The following is a 13,869-nucleotide window of genomic DNA, read 5'->3' as shown; positions in this document are numbered from 1 at the left end:
TCAGGAACTTTGCATTTGAGGTGCCTCCAATAGGGTGCCATCCCCTTCCCCCACCCCCGCCAGCCCCAGCTATCTCCACGGTTCCTTTCCTTCCATCTTTCCTAACCCTGCCAAAAGTTGCAAGCACCCCCCATACTCCAGCACACTCTACTCCACTCCTTGCTCTACATCTCTTGACTACACTTCTGATACTCCATGTTGTGTTTATCAATATCTTGTTTCTTGTCTGTTTCCATCCAATAGAACATAAATGTCACGAGAGCAGAATTTTTTTGTCTCTTTCATTCTCTGCCGTAATTCAGCGCCTAGGACAATGCCCGGCCCGTAGGAGTAGATGCTCAGTAGATGATTATTGAGTAAACACATGCAGAAACTGCCTACGTTGTGTTGCTACAGACTAAGTGCATTCCTCTAAGCCTGGTTTTGGATGGCTTGTTGAAGCATCAAACACACGGTTACAGGCTGGTCTCTGTAATTTTTATTAGTGTTTTCTGGGACCCATCAAACAAACAAACAAAAAAAAAACCTGTATTTTGAAAAAAATAATTCTTTCATAAAACAGAAATACTCAGTTTTAATTTAACGAAGTTTCAAGGGCAAGGTTTCTGATTGTTAAAAAAAATAGCGGCAGTAGGGTTGCTTCCCCAAAAAATGTCAACCCAGAAGCCAGATGAGAAGAAAAGCAAGAAATAGGTAGACAGTTACAGAAAGATTAATCCCAATTAAGCTAAACTCATGAAGGCTTACACATTTCAGTGGTTTGCAACACCCAGTCTCAACACGTTTTTATTCAATGTTCTCTCTCTTATTCCAGAAATGGAATCCTGAGAAGCAATGCTGAGGCTAATTCAGCTCACGTACTTTCTTTCACACAGGAAGTAGCCATTCCATGGGCTCCTCTGGAGTTTCTCTTACACCCCATATAGTTAGACAAACTCCTCCCGAAGATGGTTCCATGCTGTGCACACAGGTAGGCACTCAACAAACTTTTTTTTTTAACTATAGAAGAATAATATAACTGCCTTTTTCTCTTACTATTTTAACTTCTCCTATATTTTATACATTTGAAAAACAACACACTTGAAAACTAAAATCTAACATGCATGACTAACCTTATCAAAAGATCCCTCAATATTTTTCAAAAAGAAAAAAAAATACAAACCAACCCCAAAATACTAAAACTTAGAACTGCTTTACACTTAAATAGAAATTTACATCATATAAACATTCATAATCTTCATCGTTTAAGACAGGTTCAAGGTTCATGACTGGCTTCTCATATACCGGGTAATTCTCACAGTTCCCAGTGAGGTGACAGAATTCTCACACAACATAGGCTGATTTGCAGAACCAAATAACCTGTTTTGGTTTTATTTCAGCACAGGTAGGAAGGCAAAGTAAAGAACCTCACAGTAAAATGTTCATCTGACAGATAGTAAGTCCTTGAAGTTTTGGCTGTTGTGCTCTTTGTCCAGTAAAGAAACAATTTATATCACAATTATGGATGTGGGCTCCCAATCCGAGGAGTCTTCCAGAAGACATTTATTCATTACCTCATCATATAGTTACTAAGGACCTATCTCATGTAGGTATTGAAAAAACAGTATTGCTAAGATATCATCCCTGCCCTCACAGAGCTTACAGTCTAGCGAGAGAAGAGTTTGAAAAAGAACAAGCACATTTCAAAGAAAAACTCACTGCCCTGGTCTGTGCTGCTCAGAAAGCAACTTCCAGAAGTTGTAGGCACGTTGCTGGGGGTCAGGGCTTTGCTCGTTTCATCAAGTCAATTATCTAGAGGCCCCAGATGATCTGAATCTAGTAAAGTCTTAGCAATACATTTCCTTCCTCAGGTTCCCATGCAAAAATAAAATAAGAGCCCAAGCCTTTAGTGTAAGAGGGGTTTAAGGAGGCCATGTGTAGTGATCTTAGGAGTGTTGGCTCAGATGAGAGCTTCTCAAGTGAGAAGCTGTGAGTTGCCAAAAGAAGGGGGCTTCTCAAGTAAGAAGCTGTGAGTTGCCAAAAGAAGGGGGCTGGCTTGTTGCTGAGATTTTGCTCTCCCTTGCAACACTGGGGTGGGAAAGATTCTGTTCACACCCCAGGTTGGCATGGCTCAATTACCTTGAGTTCTCCAAGTCACGAATAGCACATAGAAAATGCATCAAACTCAAGCCAAGACAATAGAGATATATGCTGAGAACTTAATACGCCAACCTATTTAAGTAGGAACCAGGTGCCAAGAAACCGTCACTTTCAACAAATAACACAATCTGCTAATTATCTGCAGTGTTCCAGTCAGTACATCCCAGACTTACTACCTAGCAGGGGTTGCTCTTCAACAGAGAGGGTGAAGAAACAGCCAAGACCAATTTGGAGGAACAGGAGAAACTTACAGTTTTGAGGAAGGGAGAGCTCAGAGAATGATCCAGGCAGCTTAGATGATGAATAGGCCAAGCCAGAGGACAGCAGAGAGCAAATTAGCAGATGTCTCTTAATAACTACACACAGACATGCAAACATTCACATGTTTACATTAATTCAAATATCTGGAAGTTTAATCTCTTCTGTGGAAAGTATGGTCAACTGCTGGGAAAGCCTCAGTTCTATAGCCTTGCTTGGAGAGCAAGGTTTGTCTTTCTTGTGGGAATGTCTCAGATTTGTGCTGCTCATCGTCCTTCTAATGAGAGCCATGATGGCCAGTGACCTTGGAACACAGCTTAGTGAGATGAATGACCTTCTGAAGGTACAACTGAGTTGTTTTTCTTTCTGCATGACTTGGTCACCTCCAGAGGTGCTACTCAGCATTGTCAAAGTACAGATACTGAGGAAAGTCTCTAACTCCTTCCTGGCCACAGCTCCTGAACTGAGTTTTCTGTTTTTCTCTTCCATCTTTCTTTCTCTTCCATCTTCCTTCCTTACCATCCTTCGTTTTCCTCTTCCATCCTTTCTTTCTTCTTCCTTTATTTCTAAGGAAGTCTTTTTTTGTTTGTTTGTTTTAACATTCCTCTAGATCCAAATCTAGGCAAGACAGCATTCACTTTGGAATGAGTTAAAATGCGACAGGAAGGTTATCCCAAAGAGGAAAGATTATAAGAAGCAATATCTGCGAATGTGTCTCCCTGGCACTAACCTCTCTCTGTCGGTCTCCCTCTCTCTCCTCTGTGTTCCCTTCCACAATATTATTTTTTCTCTGTTTTGTCATTCTACTGAAAATGTGTTGTATTGTTAGCTCTTGTTTAAGTTATCTGATTCTAGCTTTCATCTGGGGTTCTGAAAAGAAGTCCCTCTAGCGATTTAAACTCACTGTCACAACATTTTAAAAATGAAAAATAAGTTGACTTTAAAGTCTTCACTCCAGGGATTTTTGTTGTTGTTGTTCTGAGAGTAAATCACCATCTTCATCTTGACTGGCTAAACCAGTGGTTCTCAGTCAAGGGCAATCCTCCCACCTAACCAACCTGCGGGACATTTGGCAATGTCTAGAGACATTTTTGGTTGTCGCAACTTTGATGACCACAGTGCTATTGGCATATAGAAGGTATAGGTCATAGATATGCTAAACATCTCAAAACACACACTACAGCCAAAATAATACACAACGAAGAAGAATTCAGCCAAAAAATGTCAGTTGTGCCAATTTTGAAACCACAGACAATGGGAATACAAGAGAAAACTCATCATCTCCTTTTCCCACTTATTTTTTAAGCAATTAATATAAAAATAACCAAGGCCAGACCTTCTCTTAAATAACCAAAAGTAAGCAGAGGTGGCAATTGAAGTTTTTCACCAATGAGTTGAGAAGGAGGAGGGAAGATAGACTTCACCCCAGGTAAATCATTCCTGAATGAGTATAAAGCCCCCTGCACCATTATTCTTCTCTGATTTAAACAGGAAAGTTATGTGATTATGCAGTGATTACAGTCCACCCTGGACTGTGGAAGTCCTCAGTCTCCACTCGCTCACGCCTGAAGGTCAAGGTAAACATCCCATGCATCCTTCTGGTTCATCCCATCAATCTGAGACCCTGAAGTTCATCCTGGCGACCACATCCACCTCACTTGAGGAGGCCACATGAATGCTTACGTGTGGAGGACACGTCACCTTTTCCTAAATCATTTTGCATATAAAAACATTTAATGCCCTCTGATTATTTTTCTTTCTCTTAACAAGAAGCACAAGACTCTGTCCTTCTTGCAGCAGAAAAAAAGTTCACAATAGAGTCAAAAATTACAACCAGACACAGCGTCATATTTCACAGAAAACTGTGTACGTTTGTTCCCCATATAGGACATACTTCAAAAGTAACAAAATCATTTTATCAACTGTCATGTTCCTTCTTCCTGTTAGAAGTAGATGTATTTTTTCCCCCTCGTGGTACATAAATATCAGAAAACAAGTAGTCTTTGAAATATTTACGTCCGGGAACTTCATGGTTGGTTATCATTTCGGGGGTTATTTAGCTTTATGTTCAAAGGTGTCAGCAGCTTCAGTTTTCATTTTCCCTCCATCCACGTGCATTCTTGCCAAATTTATATACCAGTCTTCGTCCATCCACACGTTCCAGAATTTCTCTTTTGTAGTAATATCTGTAACAAAAGACATTGCGTAAGGGGCCTGGTCTAATTAAGATGGCTGCGGGAACAAATGGTCACGTGGTCTTATCATGTTCGGAGACGTGAAACTCCTAACCTCATGGCTCGGCTGAGTTTTTCGTAGGTCATGCTGCTGTTGTTTTTCTTTTTCCCCCATAGCTGGGCCACAGCCTCTGATTTCAAGAACCTGAAGATGCCCTCAGACCGGTCTTCCCACTTGATTAACCCTGGATTCTTGTCTGGGTTTAGCAGGATGTCGCGGATGAATTCCCATAAGTGAGTCCCTCTCGGATCTGAGGCCAAGTGGAAAAGAAGAGTTTATTCACAGCTTAAGTCACAGCGAAGAACAGCTCGAGGAAGCCTAGAGTTGAAACATCTTCCATCAAGTAAGAAATACTCAATACCTTGCTACCCATCTATGACACCATATCACAGCATCTCCAGTACTGAGTATTTAAGAATGAACTAGCAGAATTTTTTAATTTTACAAGTCAGAAAGCTGAAGCATGGAGAACTTAACTGACTTGACCAAAGTCACACAAGCAAATTAGCGGCAAAGCCAAGACAAAAGAATAGGTCTTACCTAGAGAACAGATTTGTGGTTGTCAAGGGGAAGGGGTTGGGGATGGATGGAGTGGGAGGTTGGGGTTAGCAGATGTAAGCTGTTATAGATAAAGTGAATAAACAACAAGGTCCTACTGTATGGGACGGGGACCTATATTCGATATCCTATAAATAAACCACAATGGAAAAAATATTTTTAAAAAGGATGCAGAGGGAGGGGATATATAGATATAGATATAGATATGACTGATTCCTGTTGATGTACAGCAGAGACCACCACAATATTATAAAGCAATATCCTCTGGTAAAAAGTAAATAAAATAATAAAAAAGAATGTGTGTGTATACATACATATATATGTATAACTGAATCACCTTGCTGTACAGCAGAAATTAACACAACATTGTAAATCAATTTCAATAAAAAAAACAAATGTAAAAAATCAGTCCTAGATCACCTAGGCTAGTGGGAGTACCTTCAAAATATGGTTGACAGATTGCTGGGGACTCATTTCAACTTGTTACTTCCCAGGAGAACAATGCTCAACCGCTTTTATTTATTAATAGGACCTCAACCAATTTGACGGCTGCAACCCAACAATTGTGTGTCAGCCAAATGCACAGGGTTCTAGAACTCTTAGGCCTAGAATATATTGCGGTGGGGTCTCACGGGGGTTGAGGGAGTCAATCTGAAAATAAAACAGCAACTGTAATGACATTAGCAACCAAATTCAATTCTGTCCCCATTGGATTTGTGACACACAACTCCCTCCCCAAGCCCCAATTAGCGAGGCTGTGTTCCTTCAGTCCTTCAGGATGACGTGGAGTAGCAGATAGCAAAGATGTCCAACCACTACAATTTCCAGATTATACCACCTCGATCTCTTTTCCCCACCAACTCCACATCTCTGGTATTTCATACACTTTCATAAGATTTTATTATTGGGGGAAATATAGCTCCACAAAAGCACTGCTGATGCTTAAGAATAAACAATATTTCTTGGAACAGTAACTCAACAAAAGAAAGAAGCCAACATTCAGCAAAAGAAAAAAAGAATATACCTCAGCTGTTTCTTCCCACCTTTCTCCTCACCCCATCCCTTTTTTTTTTTTATTTTCTGTAGAAAGGGAGATAGCCCACCGCATGCCTGTAAGAAGTTCCCATTCACAGAGGTCTCAGTGTTAGAACAAATAGAACAGAGTGAGGAGGAAATATCCATTGAAATTCTACTTTGAGAAACCACTGCAGAGGGGTTGCTTGGCCAGCAAGTGATGCCTCTCTTTTCACACCCCACCCAGTCTGAGGTGAAGAAATGCAGGCAGCAGGAAGAGGCAGTGTTTGCCTTAAAACTGGTGGCCTCCAGCAACCCTCCACTTGAACGAAAGGAACGGCCAGGAGGCAACTGAAAGCCAGCCAACTTACTGTGCTTTTTGGTGTGGGGCTTGGTCGGGTGGTCTTGCTCCTTTTTCGTATCAGGTGACTCTGCTAAAGAGAAGACAACGAGAACTGCTTCATTTCCCTGTTTCCTGCAATTGTCATCTCCATTCGTCCATTCATTTCATCAGGATTTATTAAACACCTACTACATGCCTGGCACTGCTCATGTAGTTGGTCATGATCAAAACAGAGCAGAGATGATAAGTGCTCCAGAGAAAACATTTCAGGATAAGCAAAAAAGGGTAGACATGTGGGAATGGGAATAATTCGCAATTAAATATAGGGTGGTCACAGAAGAACTGATAAGGGGACCAGAAGGGTGTGAGGGAGACAGTCACACAGAGAACTTGTGGAAGAACCTGCTGTGCCTGAGAATAGGAAGTTCAAAGACCCTGAGGCTGATGTGCACAGAATAGAAGGAAGCCAGTGTGGCTGTGAGCAAGGGGCAGAGGGGAAACAGTGGCGTTCAGATCACTAAGGCCTGATAGGATATTATGAGGATTTTAGTTTTTATTCTGTGAGAGATAAGAAGCCATTGAAGGATTTATGTCATCAGTTTTTTTTTTTTTTTAATGAAATACCAAAATGTAAACATTTAAAACAAAGAAAGATGACTTTTAAGCCAAAGGAGTGCCTTTTTTGGCATGCAAAGTTACATTTTAATCAGCCAGACAAAGGTGCCATTGACTGGCCTGAGCTCAGCACAGAGAGCCACAGTGGACTGTGGAAACACAAATTAGTTTAACAAATGACTCATTATGGTGACCCTTGAGATTATCAACAAGAGAAAATTACAGAGGCAAATTTGTGAAATAAAACTTGTTAAAAAGAAAACTAAATGACTTAGCAGTGTGTGTGTGTCTGTGTGTATGCCTCTGTGTGTGTGTGTGTGTGTGTGTTTGTGTCAGTGGGCATGTCCAGTATCAGGAGAACTAAAGCAGATCTTACCAAAAAAAAAAATCCCACCATCAAAAATCTGCCAACTTGAATACAGAGCTGCTTGTAAGTGGTAGCCAATCCCGATAAGAAATTGGACCAGTATATCACATCTCTTCTGTGGGCATTACATCAGAGTTCCCTCACTTAGGGTTTGCTGACCCACGTGTGGCTTTCAAGAGCATTTTCATCAGACCGACACTGCTGGCAAAGGAAGAGGATCCAAGCATTCGAGATTGTCAAGAGTGGTCCATTGTTCAATAAGGTTTGAACATCATTAGATCCTAATGAAAATGGTAAAGACTAACTCTTGTTTCTTTAGCACTTACTATGTACCAGGCACTGTGATCAGTACTTTACATGAAGCACCTTATGTGATTCACACAATAACCCTATGAGGAAAGTGCTAGCAGGATCCAGAGGTTTTACTCATAAGCACTATTCTATGCCATTTACAAAGATGGTGCCACATAACAGATTTCATAAATGCCTTCCCTGCCAAGAATCAGGTTCAGTTCTGCAACACTCTAGTCAGTGGGGAGAAGTCATTCCAATTTGATGATTCTGTATTTCCCAACGTGCATAGACACATTCACCTATCTGAGTACCCAGACTGTCACAACTCAGAGCTCCCAGCAGCTTGAAAGTCGTGGTGCGATGGATGAAAGAGTTTTAATAAGATCTGGTTAGAAGAGAAACCTCTTTTTCTGGTGGTTAAATGCACCGCCACCCTCCACTCACCCCCGACTCCCTCCCCACTACAACAATGTCAGCAGGAGGGTTTGCACCTGACTCAGATTTCTCTGAAACCTGGAAAAACAAATTCACAGAAAATGCAAGGAGACTCCACTCTCTCTCTCTGTAGGTTTCGCAGTGAGGTTGCGACATCCCATCAGGATGTGACAATATTGCGACAGGTTGGCACCCACCCCGGTTTCCAAGTGATGCATCACTCTGACAGGGCCACGTTGTTCTGTAGACAAAGAGTGGCATTTACCCAGCAGGCCACAAGCAAAGCTTATTTTCAAATGGCATCCAGGAGTGGTGCAGGGCCATTATTTCAGAGCCAGGGTTGAAGTCAGAAAAACCCAAGTGTAAGTGTCTCTCAGCTTATTGGCCTCAATCCTTACTTAGGGGTTGCAAGCACATGTAATGCAAGAATCAATTACTTTGGGAGATTGAAGTACTTTATGAATAAACTGGAAACCTTGGACCCTCTCCCCAGAAAAAGGCACATATGTGTGTGTACACTCATGAAATTCTGTAACAGTTTCAGGAGTTTGTGGGTCATTTAGCTGTCCATGGATTCCAGATTAAGAACCCCCAGACCAGCTACACCAAGAGGAAATGTTCTCTTTAAGATGTCAACCATTTACCCAAGCTAGACTTCCATCCATCTTAAGGAAGAACTTCAGCCAAAAAAAAAGCCCTCAATAGAAATGTGACCATCATCGTATGGAAGAATATGCAGCCACAGGCAAAAAAACTCGAATTTCTTCCAGCCTCTTCTAGTCCCCAGTGTGTGGGGGGCAAGCTGTAGAATCACCCACCTGCCTCAGCACTAAAGTCTTTTGATCTGAAACTTCACCTTAATATGATGGCCTCTCCCCCTGGCTCTTCCCCTGGCCCTCAAATAAAAGTCAGAACCTTTGAAGTTAGCCGTGTGGTTAAGTGACTCATCCTTATAAAATAATAGTTTGCTCTGAGGAAGTTGTCCAGCTTGGTTTTCTCCTGCTCTGCTTCCAGGCACCTCAGGCCAAGGTCCAGTCTGGACCGGGGCAGCACCAAGGCACAAGTTTATGAAGAGCTCCAGAGCATGACTTCAGCTAAGTTGCTTCGCAAGAAGCAAAGATTAGAAACATTTGCATATGATTCAGCTGTGAGCCATTTCTTTACGGGATATACAAATTTCAGTGTTATAATAGACCATGCCACCCTCGCTCTAGGCTCAGCGAGTCGGTGAATAAACACATCAAGCCTGCGTTGGCATGATTGGCTTGAGGACTATCGGGCAGATCAGGAACACTGGCGGCAGCCATTTTATGAAATGAGCAGATGACAGAGAAATCAAAACACGGCCGCTTCCCTACCTGTGTTTATCAGTGAGGGCATCAGTTTATGTGTGGCCTCGCCTCAGTGTGGCTTGTAACTTGCATTAAAACACATAAAGATACTTAACTGCCCTCCATTTCATGGGAGCTGGAAATTTGAAGACTCAGACGAATGACAGGTCTTTGGGGCAGGGCTCGGGGGTTGCGGCAGGGTGAGGGGGTCCTGGTCCCATTGAGTAGAGACTAAACTATTCTGAAAGGGATTGATCCTTACAAGGCTGTAATTAACTATTCTACCTGGAGGGCTTGTTACCCCAAAGAATTTACCAACCCAGACACTGAATTGATTAAGTGATCATTCTGATAGAGCTCCTGAATGGCTTATCTCTTTTTTCAGCCTGTTACAATTTCAGGATAGGAATCCAGGATAAAGAGATTAAGAATCAATGAAGGGACTTCCCTGGCGGTTCAGTGGTTATGTCTCTGTACTTCCACTGCAGGGGGCATGGGTTCAATTCCTGGTCAGGGAAGTAAGATCCCCACATGACCAATATCAGAAAAAAAGAAAGGAAATTTCTTGAACTGAATAAAAATGAAAATACAACATATCAACTTAAAAAAAATTTTTTTTTAAAAATCAAGGGATGTGAAGGAGAGTAGATTTATAAAGCTCATTTTAAGGACTATTCAAAAGTTGAGTAAGTGAACTCAGAAGGCAGTGAGTTCCCCGTTACCTCCACGGGATCTTCCCCACCCAGGGATCAAACTCATGTCTCCTCCACCTCCTGCACTGCAGGTGAATTCTTTATCCCCGAGCCACCAGGGAAGCCCACAAACATGAAAACAGACATCGGTCCCTATTGATTCTGAGATTCTAGCAGGTAAGTCAGGATGCAAAAGAGAGCCGGGTCACCCGGCGTGAGGGCAGCAGAGCTGTGAGGACTGCTCTTGGTTCCCCCGGTGCCTCGAGATCTAACTACCGCTGAGGCTCGGGAAGTGGCTGGTTTAAGTTCATTCTTAGTTGCAATCTTCTGCCCTAAGCCAAAGACTCAGGACATGGGATCAGTACCTTAGGAAGCATGGCAGGAAGTCAGAGGGTGATGAGGGTGGTCTCTTCAGTTCTGAAAACCTTAGTCTTAACTGAGTGACAACAAAATTTTACCCTGACTGGCTCAATTCCTCCAGAATGGCAAATCCACCACAGAACGCTTCCAGTGTTTGATCTAGTTCCCTAATTTCAGCAGATATTTAGAGTGACAGACAATGGGATGGGCCACCGGGGCTCCGGAGGGGGAAATCAAAAAATGAATCAACCTTCGCTCTTCACCTCGATTCCAGAAGCACTTACCCTGGCTCCCAGCCCTGTCTCATTCAAGGGGCTTGAACTGAACAAAACCTCAAACTGAAAGCTTTCGTTTTTTCAGTTCTCAAAAACACACTCAACAAAAGCCAAAAAAAAAAAAAAAAGAGAGAGAGAGAGAGAAGGGGTTGTTGTTTGACTCTTGCCTTTCACAAACACTCTTTTTAAATCCCAGTTCTGAAGCTGCCCCAAATTAAGTTCCAGGAAAAGATAGAGTCACTTGTAACAGGTCTAAGCTCTATTTTACAGAGCCAGACAGAGCCACAAGTTTGCAATGAGATCAAGAGTTGGCATGAAACCATCTCTTCACCTTCCCAGTGCGCTCATTCCTACCAATGGATCTATTTGTAAGTGGATGAAGAGTAATAATCTGAAAGCCCCTCTCCCAGACTCCCAACAGACCAACCCTCTCACTCATTTTGACTTTGACTGAGTCACGGATAGCCTCCAGACACATCCAATCTCGAACACAACTAATATGAACATAACTCATAATGTGCATGTGGTCTGACTGATTAGAGAGTCCTGATGAGCCTTCAAGCACAGACTTTAAAACTGACCCATGATTCCCAAGGTTCTAGAAGTTTTCAGCAGAAGTGAAACTCACTTCAGTTTTCAGTGAAGGTGCAGAAGTTTTCCTGCACCTTCAACCCAGAGACCATCTTCCTAAGTTCACTGACTTCTGGATTCCACTGTGAGACATTCTTTTTCTAAAGCCAAAGACAGCTTGTTGAAAATTAAATAGAGCCTTCTCCCCTAATATACCCACTTAATAATTTTATCACATGATTTCACAAAAGCAAGTTTTTATTGAAAAGAGGGTTTTTCTTGTCACAAGAGAGTGATTTGGATTCACAGGAGGAAAACACTTTTTCTAGAGGCATCTTTGATGATCATTTTCAATAGATAAATATGGTCTCAAAAGCAGTTATTTTATAAACCTTTCCCAGACCTTCACTGGGAAGGACCCCAGCAAAGCTGGAAATGTATAACATTGGTAATTCTCGTTAATTCTCAGTAAGCGCTTGTATGAGGTACACTCAGCCTTGGGTGTCAGGACAACTTACCAATGGGAAGGTGACCAGTGGTTGTCATGGAGATCTGGGCCCGGCAGAAAGTTTTGCTGTCCAGCAAATCTGTGGCAGTGAAAACATAAGGGACATTAAGATCCCCCTCCTTACAACATAAAGTTTTGGCTTTGAGAAAAACAGAATCAGAATGTAAAGGGGGTCTTAAGTGCTGGGGAGTTAGTTACCTACTGTGCTACCATAGTTGGTGTCGTATAAATAGTTTTCTTCTTTCCAGGTGTTCATGATGGAAGGGTCTACAAAGGACAGAAAATGGAAATGTCAGCAGTCACCTTCCCCAAGTGGGGAGTTTGCCTGTTTTTACTCACTGTTCTTTATCAAAAAGGTGTGGGACAAGAAGGTGGCTTTCAGAGAGAAGAGATCAGATTCTACTTCAGTCACGTGTTGATTTACAATAATGTTAGCCCAGTTTTTCTTCCAGCGCCCTGGGGGAGATGGACTTTGTTACAGCCTCATCCAGGTGTTCTACACCTGTTGCATTTTGAGGGACATGAGAGCAGTTGCAACAGTGGGATCCCCTCCTAGACCAGTGCTTTCCTGGGGATGTTTCCAGTCTGCACGTGGGGGTGGGGGAGCTCAGGGGCCTGGCATTGTCATACATTCTACTGTACTGTCACCGGAATACTTTTATACTAGTTTAAAAAAATGGTAAGGACAAAAAGTTTCATGATGAATGAGCATCTTTTCCAAATAATATCTTCCTGGGAGAATTAATTATGTTTCTTTCATAAAAAATCTGCTCAGTCTTATCATAGAATCTTTATTGCTAAAATCCAGAGTGAAACTCTTAAGTTGGGTGACAGCTCCCTCCCTCCAGGACATCTCCAATAGTCTTAAGGGGTGGACATAAAATTTTCAAAATAAAACTGAAGAGAAGACGAGGAGATTGTAACCGAATCAAATAAACAGATTTTAAGAGTAGAACCTCATTAGAATGGATAAAGAAGATGCAGTACATATATACAATGGACTATTACTCAGCCATTGAAAAGAATGAAATAGTGCCCCTTGCAGCGACACAGATGGTCCTAGAGAGTGTCATACTGAGTGAAGTAAGGCAGACAGAGAAGGAGAAATGCCGTATGACATCCCTTATATGTGGAATCTGAAATGAGTTTACAAAACAGAAAGAGACTCACAAACTTAGAAAATGAATTTATAGTTGCCAGGAGTGGATGGGATAGTTAGAGAGTTTGGGAAGGTCATGTACACATTGCTGTATTTAAAATGGGTAGTTAACAGGGACTTATTGTATAGCGCATGGAACTCTGCTCAGTGTTGCGTTGCAGCCTGGATGGAAATAGGGTCTGGGAGAGAAGGGACACATGTGTATGTGTGGCCGAGTCCCTTCACTGTCCACCTGAAACTATCACATGGTTCATCGGCTCTGTCCCAATACCAAATAAAAAGTTAAAAAAAAAAAAAGAGTAGGGCTTCATTGCCTCATCTTGGAAAAGAAGTTCTTTCTTTCTTCAGAGTACTGGATAAGCACATCTCTTGACTCTTTAGATTTCAGACTCGAAGGAAACTCCCCTCCACCTACCCCAAAAGCAGCCCAACTCCTACACACCCCCCACATCTGGGCTGATCTCCAACAGAAGATCTCTTTTTTTCCTGGCCGGGCAAGAGCTGAGCAATCTGGCAGGAGCTGTCACCTCATCCTCACCAGGAACTTCCTGCTCTCCCCTCCTCACAGATGGAGATGCCCTCAGCTCCCTCCTGCCCAGCATCTGAATTTCAGGGCTGGGGTGGTAAGCCACTGGCCGAATTTCATTTTGTTTTTATAGCATAAATGGTGTAAAACCTGACTCACTGGCTAAGTCCTCTTGTTTACGACATAGGGA

At 42.2% G+C, this 13,869-nt stretch overlaps 1 protein-coding gene across 7 annotated transcripts in view; it reads right to left on the bottom strand.

The window, feature by feature from the left end:
• The window catches only part of EHF (ETS homologous factor), an 88,001-nt gene that overhangs the window by 43,689 nt on the left and 30,443 nt on the right, over window positions 1-13,869 (bottom strand). For 5 of the 7 annotated variants that reach the window (XM_005216373.5, XM_024975071.2, XM_059874603.1 and 2 more), the window contains 5 exons: window positions 12,193-12,261; window positions 12,005-12,073; window positions 6,576-6,638; window positions 4,687-4,882; window positions 464-4,583 (listed from right to left, as the gene is read on the bottom strand). In XM_005216373.5, coding sequence (XP_005216430.1) covers window positions 4,484-4,583; window positions 4,687-4,882; window positions 6,576-6,638; window positions 12,005-12,073; window positions 12,193-12,261 — 497 coding nt within the window. In that variant the 3' untranslated portion in view covers window positions 464-4,483. Of the gene's footprint in view, window positions 1-455; window positions 4,584-4,686; window positions 4,883-6,575; window positions 6,639-12,004; window positions 12,074-12,192; window positions 12,262-13,869 lie in introns of those variants that run through there. The other 2 variants (NM_001038036.3, XM_015474848.3) reach the window with 2 other exon arrangements.

Source organism: Bos taurus, chromosome 15 (assembly GCF_002263795.3).
Source record: "Bos taurus isolate L1 Dominette 01449 registration number 42190680 breed Hereford chromosome 15, ARS-UCD2.0, whole genome shotgun sequence".
Lineage (NCBI taxonomy): Eukaryota > Metazoa > Chordata > Mammalia > Artiodactyla > Bovidae > Bos > Bos taurus.
The sequence above is the reverse complement of the archived record's forward strand: the minus strand, read 5'-3'. Positions and strand labels throughout refer to the sequence as shown.